The sequence below is a fragment of the Lepidochelys kempii genome, chromosome 9 (assembly GCF_965140265.1).
Source record: "Lepidochelys kempii isolate rLepKem1 chromosome 9, rLepKem1.hap2, whole genome shotgun sequence".
In the NCBI taxonomy this organism is placed as follows: domain Eukaryota; kingdom Metazoa; phylum Chordata; order Testudines; family Cheloniidae; genus Lepidochelys; species Lepidochelys kempii.
In genome coordinates, this window is record NC_133264.1 from 54,579,073 (window position 1) to 54,598,366 (window position 19,294).

A 19,294-nucleotide genomic window follows, 5' to 3' on the forward strand; every position below is an offset into this window, starting at 1 on the left:
AAGATCCCCCTCCTTGAGAGCTGAAGCTATGAAAGCTTTGGAACTGGTGCATAACCAACCACATCCAGATTTCAGCAGCCTATCTTCCAGGCTTCCGGAACACCACAGCCAATGCCCTCAGCAGGCACTTCTGCCACGACTATGAATGGGACCTGGATGCTCAGGTCCCCTGAGAGATATTCCAGAGATGGGGATGGCCAGAGATCAATCTTTTTGCCACCTCCAAGAAAAGGAAGTGCCCTCTCTTCTGTTCGGGGGGTCTGGGTCACCGCTCCCTAGGGGATGCCTTCCTTCTACTGTCGAAGAGGAGTCTGTTCTATGCCTTTCCCCCAACACCCCCAATTCTAAGGATGATGAACAAGATCTGGCCAGGTAAGTTATCCTCATAGTACCTACCTGGCCGAGGCAAGCTTTGTACCCTTACCTGCTTCAGCTGTGGCCAACTGCCAGTCAAGCTCCCAACCATCCCTCATCTCGTGCCTCAGGATCCAGGTCACACACTTCCCCCCAACCTGGCAGTTCTACACCTCAGAGTCTGACTCCTGGATGGTTCTCAGGATTAAAGGTTTCCTGCTCTAATAGAAGTGCAGCTGGTGTTATTAAACAGTAGAAAAATGTCAACCCGCACTACTTACCTGCAGAAATGGAAGAGATTCATCTGTTGATAAAGTCGTCACTACCTCAGGCCTGAATTAGTTTCCCTTTCCCTCATCTTAGATTCGTTGCTGGATCTGAAGACATCCGGGTTATCCATCAGTTATGTCAAGGTACAGCCTTTCATCCCCCAGTCAAAGGATTCTCCATTTTTGCTCACTTGGTGTCTTCCAGAGTTATTAAGGGTCTGGGTAATCTCTTACCCCCACACTAGACATCCCACCCCATCTTGGGACCTCAACCTGATTTTCCACCACCTCACAAGACCTCCATTTGAACCTGTTCCCTACTTCATGTATCTGTGAAGACAGCCTTCCTAGTCGCCATTGTGTCAGCCCATAGGGTCAGGGAGATTGGAGCCTTTATGAGAGATTCCTCCTTTACCATGTTCTTTTGTGATAAGGTCTCTTTACATCCACATCCTAGGTTCCTAACCAAGGTTACATTGGATTTTCATCATAAGCAATCTATCCATCTACCAGAATTTTTTCCAAAACCTCACAATTTGGGAATCTTCTTTCCAGACTCTGGACTTTAGAAGGCCCTTGGCCTTCTACCTTGATAGGACTAAGCAGTTTAGGAGATTGCCTATACTCTTCATAGCCTTCACAGACAGATCTAAGAGGGCTTCCATTTCTGCACAAAGACTTTCAAAATGGATAATTTGTAGTATCTACACCTGGTATGACGTTGCAGGTCCTCAGAACCCCCAGGTCTGAGAGTGCATTCAACCATATCACAAGCAATAACTACTGCATTTTTGAAGAATGTCCCAGTACCTGAGCTATGTAGATAGCTAGTCTCCAATCTATGTGTTTTCGAAGTGTTCCACCCTGCTCCATGGCCTCAGATCTGATGCAGCACTTGGCTCTGCAGTGCAGTCTTCAGTTCTGGATTCTGTTCTGAAGCTTCTGCCCCTTCATTGGATACTGCTCTGAAGTGGGGCACACATAGGGACACAACTCAAAGAAGAAGGAAATGTTACTCACCCTGAGCAGTAACTGGAGTTCTTTGAGATGTGTATCCCTAGGAGTGCTCCATTCCCCTCTCTCCTTCCCCTCCACTTCGGTTGTTTCTTAGGGGATGACTGAGTAGAGGAGGAACTGAGGACAGGTTGCCAGAGTACCCCTATATAGATAGGCGCCGACTCTGTGGGTGCTCCGGGGCTGGAGCACCTACAGGGAAAAATTAGTGGGTGCTCTGCACCACTGGCAGCCAAGGTCCTCCACCTACCTCCCAGCATTTCCTGCCTGGCCACTGCCAAACAGCTGTTTGGCAGCATTAGTACGCTCCAGGGTGGGGGGAAGAGGCAGGGCAGGGGTGGGGCCTCATGGAAGAGATGGAGTGGAGGTGGGGCCAGGGGCAGAGGGGGGGTCAAGCACCCATGTGAAAGCGGGGAAGTCGGCGCCTATGCCTATATATCCTCGGTGTCTGCCACCAGGAGGCATAGGGAACATGCGCGGGCTGAATGGGCACTTCTAGCTAGAAATCTCCAATCAAGGGCTTGAGAGGTGCACATGGCCCTGATGTGGAGCACAAATAGGGACACATCTCGCAGAACTACAGTTACGGCGCAGGGTGAGTAATGTTTCCTTAGCTAACAGTCTAATATTGGTTCATAAACTGTTAGTACAATGATTACCATGTAGACTGTTCAGCGTACTCCCTTATCAACAGTGGCCAATTGAAAGTTGGCTAGGAAATCTAGTTTGTCACTAGTCCATTTTTATCCGGGGAGGGATAGCTCAGTGGTTTGAGCATTGGACTGCTAAACCAAGGGCTATGAGTTCCATCCTTGAGGGGGCCATTTAGGGATCTGGGGCAAAAATTGGGGATTGGTCCTGCTTTAAGCAAGGGGTTGGACTAGATGAGGTCCCTTCCAACCCTGATATTCTATGACCTATCCTCCTTAATACAATTAAACATAGAGGTAGGAAACCTAGAGCCGTTGGGTCCCTAATTTAAAATTACCACAATATTTTCCATTTAATCACCAGGATGTGAGATAAGCATCTATATTTTTAAATGTAAAGTACAGTGTAATAAAGGGGTTGTATTCCTTTCATCTAATTTACGCCAAAGTGTACATCTCCCTTTTTTTTTTTAAAGAATAGTTATGTTTTAAAGATTTCAACTAAAATCCATCAGATAGTTGTTACATTCAATGAGTGAACATGCAGGAAAGTAATACTGATCAGCATTTGAATGCATCACAAATTCATGCAAAGGAACTTTTAAAATCATGAATATCTATTTACAGCAAAAAACCAAACCAAAGCGGCATAAACAGACACTACTTATTGGTTTCATTTTAGATTTTTTCTAGTTTCAAAAGGGTTGGTTTTGGGGGTTTGGGTTTTTTTAAAATTTTTTAAGTAGCATCAGGGTTGCCCGGTCTCCCAATACTGGATGTTTTCCTCAAAGCCCCAGTGCCTGGAGTCACATGAAGATCCCAGCTTTCATTGAAAAACAAAGTTTCTAGTCCTCATGGTTGTGGAGGAAAAATGGAAAATGTGAATCCCAATAGCTCAAAAACCAGAATGCAAACAAAAAGAATCCAAAACTTATTTTAAAATGTCATGCTCTTTAAATGCTTGGGGTTGGTAATGGGGAGGGGTTGGGGAAACACTGATGGAAGGAAGGGCCTATACATAATTTGGGATAGTAGTCAGGAAACTAAAGTTGCAGTGATGAGCTATCATAACTGAGGATAGCGTGACAAATATTTAAAGTGTGAGTATACATATTGGAATGCAAATCTGCAGAATTTCAACAAATGTGTATTTTCCAGCGTGTTTTTAGTGTTCACTATCTCTACTTCTGAATTGTGGTGTCCTTTAATAGATGTCGCTCATCAGGCATTCCAGGCTGCAGATTTAGTTTGAGACATGCAAATGCAGCATTTGAATACCAGAAGTCTCTCCTATTAAGGTATTTACTTGTCAATCCAAGAAAAAAAATCCTAAAACACCCAAGATGTGTCTCAATAGATTTAAAAGTCTGGTCTCCATTAACATTACATTTACAAATAGTACATTTAACAAACAGTACATTTAAAATTATCTGGATGAAGAGATTAATTGTACCCTCAGCAAGTTCGCAGGTGACACTAAGCTGGGGGGAGAGATAGAAATGATGGAGGGTAGGGATAGGGTCCAGAGGGACCTAGACAAATTGGAGGATTGGCCCAAAAGAAATCTGATGAGGTTCAACAAGGACAAGTGCAGAGTTCTGCACTTAGGATGAAAGAATCCCATGCACAACTACAGACTAGGGACCGAATGGCTAGGCAGCAGTTCTGCAGAAAAGGACCTAGGGACGAGAAGCTGGATATGAGTCAACAGTGTGCCCTTGTTGCCAAGAAGGCTAACAGCATTTTGGGCTGTATAAGTAGGGGCATTGCCAGCAGATTGAGGGACATAATCGTTACCCTCTATTCGACGTTGGTGAGGCCTCAACTGGAGTACTGTGTCCAATTCTGGGCCCCACACTACAAGAAGGATGTGGAAAAATTGGAAAGAGTCCAGCGGAGGGCAACAAAAATGATTAGGGTACTGGAACACATGACTTATGAGGAGAGGCTGAGTGAACTGGGATTGTTTAGTCTGCAGAAGAGAAGAATGAGGGGGGATTTGATAACTGCTTTTAACTACCTGAAAGGGGGTTCCAAAGGGGATGGATCTAGACAGTAGAGAGACTTCTAGACATACTTCTAACAGTCTCTGCTGATGTGCTGATAACCTGCTACAATACATGCCATTAATTTCTGTAACATGCTTCTAACATCTAATAATAATTTATTAACTCATATGTGGAATCTTGCTACCAAGTATGACGGAAAGTTTTTTCCATGTCGTGAAATACTGACTTGAAACAGCTCTGTTTAAAAAAATTGTCATTATCTTATGAGGAATAGATTTCTCCTTAAGATGTCCATAGAGCTTTCCCAAGAATTTTGGATGTTATATCCCTTTCTCCTGCCCTTTGGATGTGTAGGCTATTTGTAGTGTAAGCTCTTCGGGGCAGAGCCTGTCTCTTCATGTGTGTACATATAGCACATAGCACAGTGGGGCCCTGCTCTCAGTAGATCACCAGGCATTACTGGAATAAACATAACTTGATGAATGCATTTTTCTTTAGTGACAAGTACCTGATAAATGTTGAGTTGATACTTGTAAAGTTTAATATTCTTATCTTGACATTTTGTCATTACAGTAACTTGGGACATTCTTAAATGCAATGAACCTCTTGCACACCATTTTTGCATTTGATGATGTGTTGACGGAAGTGTGTGTATCCGTTGTCTCTGTAGAACAATCTTTCTGTGCTTCCTTAAGTGTTAGCAAGATCAGACCCTATCATGCATATAAGTATGCATCTGAGTGCTTCAATTTATTTCAGTGGCACTACATGTGAGTAGGGTTACACACCTGCCTAAGTGCATAACCCGTTCTGATAGCGTGGCTATCTGTCCGCTTCCAGAGTCTGGAGCACAGCATAGTCGTCAGGTCTGCTACTGTCTCTGATGTAATGCCGCTGCTTCTTTCGCTCCAGCAGTAAGAGAGTCATGCCTTTAGCTCCAGCAGTCCCAGATCCAGTCCCCACAGATGGCCTCAGCAGGGTCTCATTGCAAGTGTTTGCAGGATCAGGGCCTTGGGTGTCCAAGCCATTCACGTTTGCTTGATTAATTCACATGCCAGGGGCACAGAGGGAAGCTCCTTGCATAGACAATCAGCTTCAGCCACTCTGCCTGGCTCTTGGATGCCCACATCATTCCATGCAAATATGCACACGCTCTGCCCCACCCTTCCTCCAGGAACCAGCTTTCTTGTTTAGTAACAATTCTCATTTCCTTCCATGAGTGCAAGGTGGTTTTTTGAGAATGTGTCATCACCACTTCAGAGCTGTCAGTCATGTGGAGGAGATGAGGCATATGACTGGTGTGTGGGTGACGGATGAATAGAACTTCAGACCATCTATGGGAAAAACTGGAGACAGCCTGATACAGTCAAAACACTTATAAATATCCAATATCCATGACTCTTCAGGGATCTTCGCCTTTTCTTGGGACGATAACAAGCCTCATTAGACCCTCTCCAGTAACCTAGATATTGTCCATTGGGGGAGACAGAGGTGAGACTGCCATTGTACTGGGAGACAACTCATTGCTTTTGCATCACATCACTTCATTTCTCTCAGGTAAGTGGAGAAGGAAAGCATTCACTGGGATTTGATGTGACTGTGGGCTACTTGAGAAGGATGATTTAGGGACCGAATGCATCTGCTCTGAGTGATGATGATGATTTATTTGTATTACCGTAGCACCTAGGTCTAACATCAATGGAAGGTTAGAGGGATTGGAGAGTTTCTCTGGGGTTCCCAATCTGGGACTGATTCAACCTCTGTTGCCAAGCCTTGGGCATCTGTGCTTGTTGATTTGTGATTGTTGGTGTAAAATCTTTCTCCCTTCTGGATTTCATCTCCTCTAGTGACCCAGCAGTAGCCTGTTGTGTATGAGATCAGCTGACACAGAACCTGTTTGCAGCTTGAGGGGAAAGGTCAATCAAAGCAGTTAAACATCTTCTGGGAAAGAGATTGATACCATTTCCAAAGCATCCCGAGGGATGTCACTTGGTACAAGAAACAGGGAGGTTCTGGTGGTCATTGTCTTCCATCATGTGCGACTGCCAGTGTGGAATCAGCTTGTGGACTCAGTCCAATTCCTAGCAGGTGGTGCCCACATCACACCTGGCCCTGAAGAGCAGCTTCTTTGGAAGGCTAAGCAATGTACTGTGGTAGTGCCTAGAGAGTCCAACAGAGATCTGGACCCCATTGTGCTAGGTGCTGTACAAACACATAGTGCCTGCCCCAAAGAGCTTATAATCGAAATAGACAAGGCAACAGGTGGTAGGGGAAACAGAGGCACACAAGGGTGGGGAGGGATAGCTCAGTGGTTTGAGCTTTGGCCGGCTAAACCCAGGGTTGTGAGTTCCATCCTTGAGAGGGCCATTTAGGGATCTGGGGCAAAAATTGGGGATTGGTCCTGCTTTGAGCAGGGGGTTGGACTAGATGACCTCCTGAGGTCCCTTCCAACCCTGATATTCTATGATTCTAAGGGGACATGAATCCCTGAAGAGGGTACAGCAGCTCAGTGTCAGAGGCAAGAATCACACTGGACTTCCCAACTGTCAGTCTAGCACCCTCTCCAAGTCCATCAGTGTCAGTGAATTTACATTAGCAAAGGGTTGAGAGCAGAGTATCCCAAGCAATAGTGCACACATCTTGTAATGTTGTTACTCTAGGGTTATATGGTTACTCTAGGGTCTTCCTGGCACCTGATTAGCTTGTCACTAGTCAGTTGCACTGGTTGGCTGGCTTCTGCACTGCAGTGGTTTCAGATATCAAGCTTCCTTAGAACGTGAAATAGCTGGGCTAAGAGAATTCTCAGTGAGTGGCAGCTTGATGGGTTCCATGTCCGCCTCCTTCTGGTTCAGCTCTGGCAGGATGAATTGTTCTACCTACTTCAGCTCTTGCAAAATTGATGTGTTCTGCCCCTGATGCCAAGGTTTTTCAGGACATCAGAGGTCTATAAGGGGTTGTTGCGTAATTATTTCGACTTTCACTTCTGAAATTTCACTTCAACAGTTCCAGTCGGTCTATTTTTTTGAAGCAAAATATTTTTTAAATGATTGCCTTACTGTGATTGCACAATAAATGCCATAGAATCCAGATGCATCAAATAAATGAGTTAAATAGTAACTGCACTGTTCAGGCATGATACTATAAAAAACACTGGAAATCTGTTTAACCCAAATGGGCATATGCTCATGTGAGTTAACTGAATGGCCCGGCAAGACTGAATTTCATTTGCTGCTGCTGTTGTCTGCAAAACTACTAGCCATAGTTAAAAATCACTGCATGTTGTAAGTATGTTGCCACTTTATTTGCACCAGTAAATGCCCAGAAGTTAACTTTATCTGACTACAATACCACCCAAAATGGAGTTTTGCACTGACCCTTTATAATTTGAAGTTCCTTGTTATACAAAGTAAAGTGAATCTAGATTGATATTACCCAATTTCAAAAGAACACTACGCTACTCTTACTAAATGGTGCCAAACTGTTTACTAATCAAGCCATTCACAAAGGAGATGCTAAATGATCGGGAAAAGGTTATTTGAGAAACTGATCTATCCTCACAACTATTGCCGATAGACAGGAACTCTAATTTTCTTCTGATGTAGGGCCAAGTTTTGGTCTTGGTTTTATCAATTTAAACACGGACGGTGCATGAAATGCCAGCTGGGGTTGGCTAGCCCCCAACCCTGCCCCTTCCACCTGAGGCCCTGCCCTTTCCGCGCCTTCCCCACATCAGAGCCCAACCCACCATAGCCACCAGCCCCCCATCCCTCCCGGCTAGCGCCCCCAGGCCCAGAGTGCAGGGCGGATGGGCAGTGCAGCCCCAGAGCACCGAGAGGCCGGGCGGTGCAGCCCCACACCGAACCAGGGCCACTGCACATGGATGGAGCCATGCAGAGTGGGAAGCAGGAGAAGAGGGGCCTGAAGGCAGAGCATGGGCAGGGCCATGCCTGGCTGTTTGGGGAGGCACAGCTTCCGCCAGCCTATGATTTCCCCACCCATGAGTTTAAACAGGGGTAACTCTCTTGAAATGAATAATTATTCCAAATGTATTCTGGTGTAACTGAGTGGAATTTGGCCTGAGGACTTTAGGAAGATGTGGCTAGGAGAGGAATTTGTGTAAAATGTTGTATCTGAAACATAAACACTAAATATCCTGTGCACGGGATAGAAAGAGATTTAAACTGGAAACCCCACCACTTTGCCAAAATCTCCAGTTTAAACTGTATATGCTGGTGTGAAAAGTTGTCCCTTAGACTAAATCTGGTCAGTGAGCTTCAAAACTCACAGTAAAGTCACTGAATCATGTTCTAATCTGCCACACCAATGTAAATCCATGGTAACTCAGTTGACTTCGGTAGCATTACTGGATTCATACTAGTGTAAATGAGATTAAAATAGTCCGAATGTTATCAAATGATGTTCACTGCTACTTTGTAAATAAATTCCAAGTAAAATTTTGAAGAGACAAGGCAAAGTGTTATTAAGTGGAGCTGGTCAAAGTATTCAGAGCAAACAGCTTGGTTAGATTTTCCCCTTCTCTTTTCATATTGACCATGAACAGATCATGACTTTTTTCTTATTTGAAACTGTTTTTGTACAAACACCTATGGGTTGCTATAACCAGTCTCATAACAAGTTCCTTTGAGTATTCAATCAGAATTCACTGTTTGAGCTGTGTGGGTTGTTTGCAAAGTTGCATAGTTTAGTTTCTGGTCTTTGCCAGGAGACCCTAATCATTATAAGCAAGGGCAGGGGAGTGGGGCAAGTGTAAAGAGATTGATAAATTGGTAGAAACTGCTCTGGAGAAGATCTGTTGGTTGGACCAACACAGGGATAATAAATCCCTCTAGGATTTATTATATCATAGACTTTAAGACCAGAAGGGACCATCATGATCATCTAGTCTGACCTCCTGCACATCGCAGGCCAAGAACCTCACCCACCCACTCCTGTAATGGACCCCTAACCTCTAGCTGAGTTGCTGAAGACCTCACATAATGGTTTAAAGACTTCCACTTACAGAGAATTCACCATTTGCACTAGTTTAAACCTGCAAGTGACCTGTCCCCCATGCTGCAGAGGAAGGCAAAAAACCCCCAGGGTAGTGACTACGTCCCCAACCGAGATTAGAGCCCCAGCATGCGAGGCACTTTACAAACACATGGTACGAGACAGTCCCTACCCTGGAGATTTTAATATAAACAGAGTTCCTTTTCTGGCCCTGTCTTATCTGTTGTTCTCAAACTGTAAGACATTTGGGGAGACAAACAAAATTTTGACCACAAGACTGTGGAGATAACATTTTAAGTTCCTATTTAAGGCGTTTCTCACTCCAGCAAAGCTTGTTGATTTTATTAGAGATACTTACCTTTCTCTGCCTGGGATGTGAGTTTCAAGAGGGGATTATTTAAATATGTTCTTGCTTTGTCATAAACTATGTGGGGTTTTTGTCAAGAAACAGTCTCTCTGATCTGGGACATTACTAAAGTTGCAATCCCATTGCAATATATTGACTATAGAAGATCTGTGCAATAGCCACTGATAGATACAAAGATTTGTTCAGCTGTCTTTATGGATGGCAAAATGTACCACTTAATTGGTTTGGAAATCCAAGAATCTACCCAGGAGCCAACTTTGGTGCAGATCAATATCTTTCAGTCTTAGCCCCCACTTGAAAGAAAGCCTCCAACTATTTCCAGTGCTGACCAGTAGAATCTGGCCTTGCCGGGCTCCTTTCTTAGCTTGCTGTAACAGCAGAAGCTGCTTAAACCCAGAGACTAGAACAGGGACTGAGATCCTGGTGATCTAGGTATTATTCCCAAATTTGAATGGCCTTTGGCAATCACTGCACCTTTCTGTGCCTCTATTTCCTTCTCTGTGAAATGGAATGATGATGGTGCTCACCTCCTTTGTGAAGTGCACTGAGCACTCTGGCTGCAAAGTGTGAGGGAAGAGCTAGGTGTTGATTAGTAGCAATCTGGTAGTGTTGACTAATTGCTGTTCTTGGGCAGATGTTTGCTTTTCTTCATATCCTTTAAAAAGCTGTCTAAATGAGACATCTCAGTATTGCACCAGAAGGTCACCCCTCTCATCCTAGGGCTGGGATTTTTAGATTAGTTATGGATTACGTCTCTTTATCCATGGTATCTTTGTGTCATGAGAGATGAAGAGGTTTTGCTTTATTGACCAAATATTTTATCTACTATATTTGGTATGCCAGGTCATAGCTGATAGATAGATTTCAGAAAAGGGCACACTCAAACAGCTAAAATCTCTTGGCAGTTAATTTTTATCATGATGTGCAGAAAAAGGGCTATTCCTATCCTTGTCAGAGAATTTTTTCAGATGGAAGCTATACACTAGGCTCCAGATTTTTCAAGTGCTCAGAACTCAGGGGCACCAGAACTGGGGGACCAGGGGGCCATGGCCCCATGACTTTTTAAAGTACGAGGGCTATGCCCTCCCACTTTGTACTGGCCAGGAGGGAGGGAGCGGAGAGGAGGAAGCAGGGGGCGGGGTCTTGGGGGAAGAGGCGGTGCAGGGGTGGGGCTTTGAGGGAAGAGGTGGCAGGGGGCAGGGCCCTGGAGGAAGAGGCAGTGCGAGGGCAGGGCCTTGGGGGAAGGGACAGCGCAAGGGTGGGGCCTCATTTCAGGCACCAGTCCCCCCCACACACACTTTTAGGGAGCTTCCATTGCCCCTGTCAGAACTCACCATTGGATTGGATTTTGAGAGCTCACCAAAATAAAGAGGCCAGGTTTTCGAAAGCATCCAACATCTCCCTTGTTCTCTTTTGTGCTAGCCAGCAGCATGGAGAGTGGAAACAAAGCGGAAATACGTTGGGTATATACAGCTCTTTCTTGTCAATCCTTTACCATGGTTATGGCAATGCTCTTACCTGGGTACATGCAGCTAGAGCGAAAACATCCAGCCCTAGTGAGAAGGCAGACATGACCTTAACAGCAAGCAAAGAGGCAAGTGCCCATGGCTTAAGTACCTAAGTAAGTCTCAGAAATGGCATTTAGATGTCATACAAACCCAGAAGGGGAGTCCTATCCTCAGCGAAGCTCTGAAGAAGTCAGTGGTGAATCATAGAATATCAGGGTTGGAAGGGACCTCAGGAGGTCATCTAGTCCAACCCCCTGCTCAAAGCAGGACCAATCCCCAACTAAATCATCCCAGCCAGGGCTTTGTCAAGCCTGACCTTGAAAACCTCTAAGGATGGAGATTCCACCACCTCCCTAGATAACCCATTCCAGTGCTTTACCACCCTCCTAGTGAAAAAGTTTTTCCTAACATCCAACCTAAATCTTCCCCACTGCAACTTGAGACCATTACTCCTTGTTCTGTCATCTGGTACCACTGAGAACAGTCTGGATCCATCCTCTTTGGAACCCCCTTTCACGTAGTTGAAAGCAGCTATCAAATCCCCCCCTCATTCTTCTCTTCTGTAGAGTAAACAATCCCAGTTCCCTCAGCCTCTCCTCATAAGTCCTGTGCTCCAGCCCCCTAATAATTTTTGTTGCCCTTTGCTGGACTCTTTCCAATTTTTCCACATCCTTCTTGTAGTGTGGGGCCCAAAACTGGACACAGTACCCCAGATGAGGCCTCACCAATGTCGAATAGAGGGGAATGATCTTCTGGCAATGCCCCTACTTATACAACCCAAAATGCCGTTAGCCTATGGTGCTACTTTTCCTTCTACCAGCTGAGGATCTGGCCCAGAGACTGTGAAATCCAATCATTCTTTTTTCCCCTCCCCTCTGTGCAGGGCTCACTGGCTTGCTGACAATGTGCGTAGGGAAGTGCACTCGGATTCTGGGCCCATGCCTCATTGCCTTGGGTGTGCTTTCCATTGCTGCCAACGTGCTCCTCCTCTTTCCCAGCTGGATGTGGAGCTATCTGAAGGAGGGCCACATCACCAAACAGGCTATGCAAGTGCCAGGAGTCTGGGGAGGAGGCATAATTGTAAGTGGTGTGACTTCTTTGCCTTCCTTTCCCTTTTCCCCAGCATGTGTGCACTGTCTTGGACAGAACATTCACCAAGGGAGTCACAGGACCAAGGCACAATGTGTTCAGTGGGTAGGGCATGATACCACTGGCCTGCTGGGTGACTTTGGGCAAGCTCATTCCCCACTCTGTGCCTCAGTTTCCCCATCTGAGAAGTGGGGATGTTGGTAAGCTGGGGCACAGTTGGGCTCCATGCTACAACCCCTGGCTGACATTCTATGGGCTGTGTTAGACAGCAGGGCAGACTTGATGATCAGGGTGACCCCTTACAGCCTTATGAAAGGCTTCTGGATGTCATTATGTCCCCTTTTTCCTCAGGGGAGGGATAGCTCAGTGGTTTGAGCATTGGCCTGCTAAACCCATGGTTGTGAGTTCAATCCTTGAGGGGGCCATTTGGGATCTGGGGCAAAAATTGGGGATTGGTCCTGCTTTGAGCAGGAGGTTGGACTAGATGACCTCCTGAGGTCCCTTCCAACCCTGATATTCTATGATTCTATAGGGCTTTGTATGCTGGTGGCTGACACTAACATACTTCTCATACCTATATACTGTATAGGCCCTGACCTGAAGTCAGCTGAAAGACTCACATCAGCTTTAACAGGCTTTGGATCAAGTCCTAAGGGTAACAGAAAAGAAAATCCAGATAGAAAATCACATATTTACAAACTTCTTGGAACAGTTAACAGATTAAACGAATTAGTCCTTTCCTCCATAACGTCCTCAGTTGGTATAATGACCATTAGCAAGAATCACTTCCATGTCGCATGGGCAACACATGAACCGCCAGCTGCGGGAGGCTAGCTCTCAGCCCCGTCCCTTCTCCCCCAGACACCACCCCTTCCGCCCCCTCTGCCAGAGCCCAGAACCCCACCACCACAGCCACCCACCCGGCCACAGCCCCCCTAGCCCTGGAGCGCCAGGAGGGAGGGCAGGCAGTGCCACCGCAGGCCCCCCCCAGCCCTGGAGCCGGGCTGCAGAGCAGAAGCAGGGAGCCTGGGGGCAGAGCATGGGTGAGGCCATGCCTGGCTGTTTGGGGAGGCACAGCCTCCCCCAGGCTATGGTACCCACCGCCCATGCCATGTCGTCATGTTGCCCATCTGCTTGGTGCTAGTAACTTCTGTATTTGCTAATCCAAACTTCTCCATGCTGCTCTCCAGGGAGGCCATTTTGGAGCCTCGCCAGGTTCACGGTGACACATCAGGCCACTGAGTGAAATGATCGTTATCTTCCAAGAAAGCTGCTCCAGTATGGCAACGCTTTGCTCTGCACCTTGGCAGTGCAATCAGGCGCCCTGGCAAGGACTGGGATGGAGTGGGGTAGCCAACAATAGTCTAATAGCATATTTGATGAATTCTGGGATGCTTTTAAATTAACTTTTCTTATTGTTTGCCTAGCTCGGCTCCCCGCTGGCTACTGGTATGTTATGCTAGTGTCAGTATAACTAGCAAAGTCTCCTGCACGATTGTTTGCAATGGCTCCTTGGCTGGTTTTAAACAGTAATAATACCATTTTGCTGCTAGAGGAAAATCAGTTCCTGTGGCCTCATTGACGTCTTTGGCAAAATTCCCATAGACTTCAGTGAGTCCAGTATTCTACCCCGTATCGCCGCTTTAAAGGCATGTGTTATGTTCATAACTGAAGCACATAGACAGTAAGTGATTTTGTCTTTGTCGAAGCCCTGGTAATAGAACTCAGGTGTCTGTAGTCCCAGTTCTATTTCACTGGGAATTCATCTTCCATTTTGCATACCCCGATTTGTTATGGTTTATTTTAATTACTGTAGCTCCTACGAGCCCTAGTTACAGCCCAGGACTTAGTCGCAGGGCTCTGTACAAACACACAATAAAGAGATGGTGGTGGATAACAGATTCTAAATGCTGGTCCTTCTGACATTTCTAACTTTCCATATGCAGCAAAATGTTTTCTCTAAATGAAAAGCACACGCTCATAAGCAGCCACCTAGATGTTGCAGACAGATATTAGATTGACATGGTACAGCCTATTGCCAGGGTTCTAACTTTAGCCTTAATCACACAAGGAGCATAGCACAAGCCAGAACCTCCATGAATGACTTCGGTGGTGCTCTGCATAGGCATGAGGATCCGTCCACAGGTCTTGTTGCAGGATTTGGGATCTTTAAGACTGGGATGAAGGGTAGTTCATAACTGCTCCATGCTGAATAAGGGAAAGAACTAACTGCCAGCTCTTGGTGCCAGCAGACTGGATCGTCCCATTCATCCTGAATCATTTCCTGCTCTCTCAGGTTCTTCTGGCTGCAACTCAGATCACGGCTGTTGGGTGGCGCTGTGGCCGTTCCTCCGACTGCAGAACTTGCCGGAATGTAAGACAGAGATTCCTTTGACTTGTGGAAAATTTTCTTATTTTAGCTGCAGAACCAGACTCCAGACCCACAGTTCTGGAGTTAACAGGCCACACCTCTCTGTCACTGGGCCACCAGATTTAATGGTGCTGTGTTAGCGTAGCCCCAGAAGGGAACGATACGTTTTGCAGACAAGTAGAAAGAAAAATTCCTTAGCTTATGTTCCAAACAGGCCACTGTTTAGATAGGGAGTGAGACAGCCCAACGAGCTGCAATTATGTGGCAAAGAGAGGAAGGGTGATCCAGTGATTAAAGCACTAGCCTGGAACTCGGGAGACCTCGGGTCAGGTGCTTGCTCCATCCTGGATTCCCTGTAGGGTTTTTGACCGGAACACCTGGTTGAAAAGGGACCCTGGCGTCTCTGGTCAACACCACTGACTGGGCTGTTAAAAGTCCCGTCAGCGGAGCAGCAGGGCTAAGGCGGGCTCCCTGCTTGCCATGGCTCCATACGGCTGCTGGAAGCAGCATCATGTTCCACCTCTGGCTCTTACGCATAGGGGCACCCAGGGGGAGCCGCATGTTGCACCCTCCCCAACTGCCACCTCCGCAGCTCCCACTGGCTGGGAAACACAGCCAATGGGATCTGCGGGGGTGGTGCCTGCGGACGGGGCAGCATGCAGAGCCGCCTGGTCGCACCTTTGCCTAGGAGCTGGAGAGGGGACATGACGCTACTTCCGGGAGCTGCTTGCGGTAAATGTCACCCAGATCTTGCACCCCGACCCCCTCCCATTCCCCAACCCCTTACCCCAGCCCTGATTCCCCCTCCCACCCTCTGAACCCCTCGTTCCCAGCCCAGAGCACCCTCCTACACCCCAAACCCCTCATCCCTGGCCCCACATCAGAACCCGCACCACCAGCCAGAGCCCTCCCCCTCACACACTTGAGCCCCCTGCCCCAGCCCAGAGCCCCATCCCACACCCTGAACCCCTCATTTCTGGCCCACCCTGGAACCTACACCTCCAGCTCAGAGACTGTACCCTCTCCCACACACCAACCCCCTGTCTCAGCCTGGAGCCCCCTCCCATACTGTGAACCCCTCAGCTGCACCCCACAGCCCAGAGCCCCCTCCTGCACCCCAAAATCCTCATCCCTGGCTCAACCCCAGAGCCTGCACGCCCAGCCAGAGTCCTCACCCCCTCCTGCACCCCAACCCCCTGAGCCAGCCCAGTGAAAATGAGTGAGTGAGTGAGGGTGGGGAGAGTGAGTGACAGAGGGAATGGGGATGGAGGGAGCGGGGGCAAGGCCTCAGAGAAGGGGTGGGGAAGAGGCAGGGCATTGGAGGAGGGGTGGGGCAGGGCAAGAGTGTTTGGTTTTGTGCGAGTAGAAAGTTGGCAAGCCTAACTCTCTGTTAGGCCCATCAAGGGAAATTTGGGGCCCTGTACACCATGTTTGCTGGGGTGTCACCCCCTCCCGTTTCCAATCAGGTACAGGCATTTTTGGGGGTCCCCTTTGCCCTGCTCTTGTCAGCCCTGCTCCTTGTATGAGCTTGGGTAAGTCGCTAAATCCCTCTGGGCCTCATTTCTTCCTCTGTGAACTGGGGATCACCCCTGCCTCACAGGGGCGTTGAGACTAAAAACATTACAGCTTGTTGGGGGGCTCAACTACTCCAGTAATGGGGGCCAGATTGGTACCACATCTGGTTGGTCCCATGGTTTTTTTAGCCCTCCCCTCGTGCACTCCCCTCGGTAAGCTAAGCCCCCATTTTGCAAATCCTCCTTTATCCGCATCTCCGCACCTACCCGCAGGTTTAGGGTGCTGGGTCTCTAATGGTAAAAAGGATACAGCCCTTTCTTCAATGCAGATCTGAATGATATTGTCACAAGACCTTGTGTGATAACAGGATCCTAGTTATCACTCACTGCTCTGTCCCCACCGGCTGTTCTGTTAGGCAGGACAAAAAAAAAAAAAAAAATCCCATGCTGGAGCTTGCGGTTTGCCTCTAGCCTGCAGAAGCAAGGAACCTGCCTTTCTTGGCATTGCAATCCTGATGGGAGTTTCTGATCCTTAGGCCTTTTAAAGGGACATACCTGACAATGGCAGGGAAATAGCCAGTGTACCTGCCCTAATGGAGCTGGAAGGGTAATCTCCCCTAGCCCTTTCCCAGGGTCTCTCATGCAAATGCAGCTTTCCGGAAGAGTATAAAGCAGCATATGCTCCCATCACAGTAATCTTGTACACTAAGGCCACGCTTTCAAAAGGAGCCACTGACTTTGGGCACCACCTGGGCCTGATGTTCAGCAGTGCTGAGGGCCTGCAGCTCTCATGGCCTCCAGCTGGAGTCACGCATGCTCAGCACTTCTGCAAATCAGGTCCACTTTTGCAAATAGCCTCAATGCCTCACGGCTGAGTGTGGATGAGCAAGTTGAAGTGGAGGAGGAGAACCACAACAGCAGCCTTGCCTCCTGCCAGCACTTTTTGTTGGATCATGCCATGGGACTGACTTGATTACTTTCTGAGTGACTTCCTGTGCACATATGCCCAATAACATGTTGGGAGGGGGTTAAGTGCACAGGGTCTTCTGCCTTGTGTATTCTCTTCCAGCACGCAGCAAGCGGCCGATCTGATCTGTCCATGTTTTGAAGTCACGGCACGTAGCTGTAACCGGTGGTGCAAGTTGCAGGGCAGGGGGGGATCAGGACTCATGTTGCAGTTGTAAAGAAGCTCTGGCTAGGAGCCGAGACAGTTCTCATCTGCAGTGACTCCTTTGGTTAAAGTCATACAGGAGCTGCAAGGGTTTCCCAGCTTCTTCCGGCAGTTGTAATTGCAGCATCTGAGGCCATTAGAGTTCATTTCACGCCCTTGGCAGTTTCTTGTTGCTCCAGTCTCTGCTAAGGGTAGGCCCAGCCATGCGGGACTCCTGACATTTGAGGAGAGAAGCATGATCCCTGGAATTACAAGTTTGTTTCTGTGTCTTTTACCCACAGATGTTCCTTTCCATTGTATTGTCGGGGCTGGCGTTGCTGGGATCTACTGCTTGCTTTATCCTTTCGGGTGTGGGCTTGACAAACGGACCCCTCTGTCTATACAACCAGACTGAAGTCCCGCAGTGGGATTACCCTTTCATAAACATGGAAAACCAGGCCTTCCACACCAGGTAGAAGGAGCTTGTGTGATGTCCAGGCAGCAGTAGGGCTAAAATATTCACAAAGCTTCATCTCTTCCCTTAATCCAACAATCTGAGGAAGAACGTTAAATGATTCAGCATTCAACAGACTTGGTAACATTGAGAACGAAGTTCTCCTCCTGCTGAGGAGCATTAAACCAGCATTACAGCAAGCTGGCTTGCCAGGAAACAGGGAGTGGAGCAGTCCAGGATGAATGGCCACTAAAGATGACCTTAAAATGGGGAACTAGTGGGGGCTTATTTCCTCTTATGGCTTTATAATACATAGACAGGTCTGAAAGGTGATTTTAAGGGTGGGGGTTTTTACCTGCTTGTTTTTTCCATTAGATCAGGTCCAGTCTAGCTGGGATGGCTCTGCAGTGCCTGGAGAAACTGAAATTATTACATTAACAAGAGCCATGTGCTCAAGCTGAGCGGATGTCAGTGTAGGGCATCTTTAGTATTCCATGCTTTTGCTATTTAACTTTAATGGCTACTGAATATTTTTGGGGAAGGAAGTATTTGTTGATGTTTTATAATTCAGACCTGATAGCTCACAATACACATATCTGAGACCCCTATGAGGTCCTTCAGAAAAGTCAAGGAAGGTCTGATCAAATTCATGTTATTTTTAAAATTACAAAAGTAGCAGGCTGCCTTTATCCATCACAATGAAGCAAAAAGGGAACACATGCCCCCCTCCACACACACACGTTTTACACAATCAACTGCATGTCATCTCTTCAGATGTCTTTGTCCTATCACTGTCTCATCAGAGTCTCTCTTTAAGGGCTCAGAATTATTTGTATGACCAATCTCTCTGGAATTCAGTCTGCATTGAGCCCCCGAATGTTGTAGCCTGGAATATTTACTTCTTCTCTGTTCTGCTGGTCATCAGCGTGGTCGAAATGGTCCTGGCTTCTCTTCAGATCATCAATGGCTTCTTTGGATGCCTCTGTGGCTTATGTGAAGGCAAATAGGTAATTTCAATTCCTAATAACTCTGTCACTGCTTTTCCTCCTCTTCCCTGTGTGAATGGTGCCACCAAGAATTTCAGGCAAAAACTCCTGCAGGCTTTCCTGCATGATCTGAGTGCATCATCTTTTTGCTGAGACTTTGCCCAGGTGTGATGCACAATAAGGGTTTGATTCTGCACAGAGTGGGAGTGGAATTATGTATCAGTGCAAGGTAAAATGTGGTGGGCAGGGCAGAAAGTGGAGGACAGTGTGAGAGCACGGCTGGCTGACCCCAAGTTACCCCTTCTACTGGATTGGAGTAAAGGGTTAGGAGTCTATCTCTAGACCAGCTGTGTGAGAGGCAGCCGTGGGTTGAAGTGTAGTGTTCAAAGCAGATGATGGGTAGCGTAGGGTGACCAGGTATCCCAATTTTATTGGGTTAGTCCTGATTTTTGGGTCTTTCTTATATAGGCTCCTATTACTCCCCGGCCTGATTTTTCACACTTGCTGTCTGGTCACCAAGGGTAGTGTCTTGACCGAGATACATCTTGT

At 47.2% G+C, this 19,294-nt stretch overlaps 2 protein-coding genes across 2 annotated transcripts in view; both read left to right on the forward strand.

Annotated features, from left to right (window-relative positions):
* Positions 1 to 19,294, forward strand: part of UBXN7 (UBX domain protein 7) — a 156,404-nt gene that overhangs the window by 91,476 nt on the left and 45,634 nt on the right. The window lies entirely within an intron of this gene.
* Positions 5,590 to 18,766, forward strand: TM4SF19 (transmembrane 4 L six family member 19). The gene is made up of 5 exons (XM_073360408.1): positions 5,590 to 5,853; positions 12,065 to 12,261; positions 14,567 to 14,644; positions 17,608 to 17,777; positions 18,577 to 18,766. Exons 2-5 carry the CDS (start codon positions 12,085 to 12,087, stop codon positions 18,764 to 18,766), a joined length of 615 nt encoding a protein of 204 aa, XP_073216509.1. The 5' UTR covers positions 5,590 to 5,853; positions 12,065 to 12,084.

Bases quoted from the DNA above. Each gene is read 5' to 3' on its own strand.
- TM4SF19 (XM_073360408.1), top strand. From the start codon at position 12,085: ATGTGCGTAGGGAAGTGCACTCGGATTCTGGGCCCATGCCTCATTGCC. The intron at 14,645-17,607 runs GTAAGACAGAGA...TTTTACCCACAG, and splicing joins ACTGCAGAACTTGCCGGAAT to ATGTTCCTTTCCATTGTATT. The intron at 17,778-18,576 runs GTAGAAGGAGCT...TCTCTCTTTAAG, and splicing joins AACCAGGCCTTCCACACCAG to GGCTCAGAATTATTTGTATG.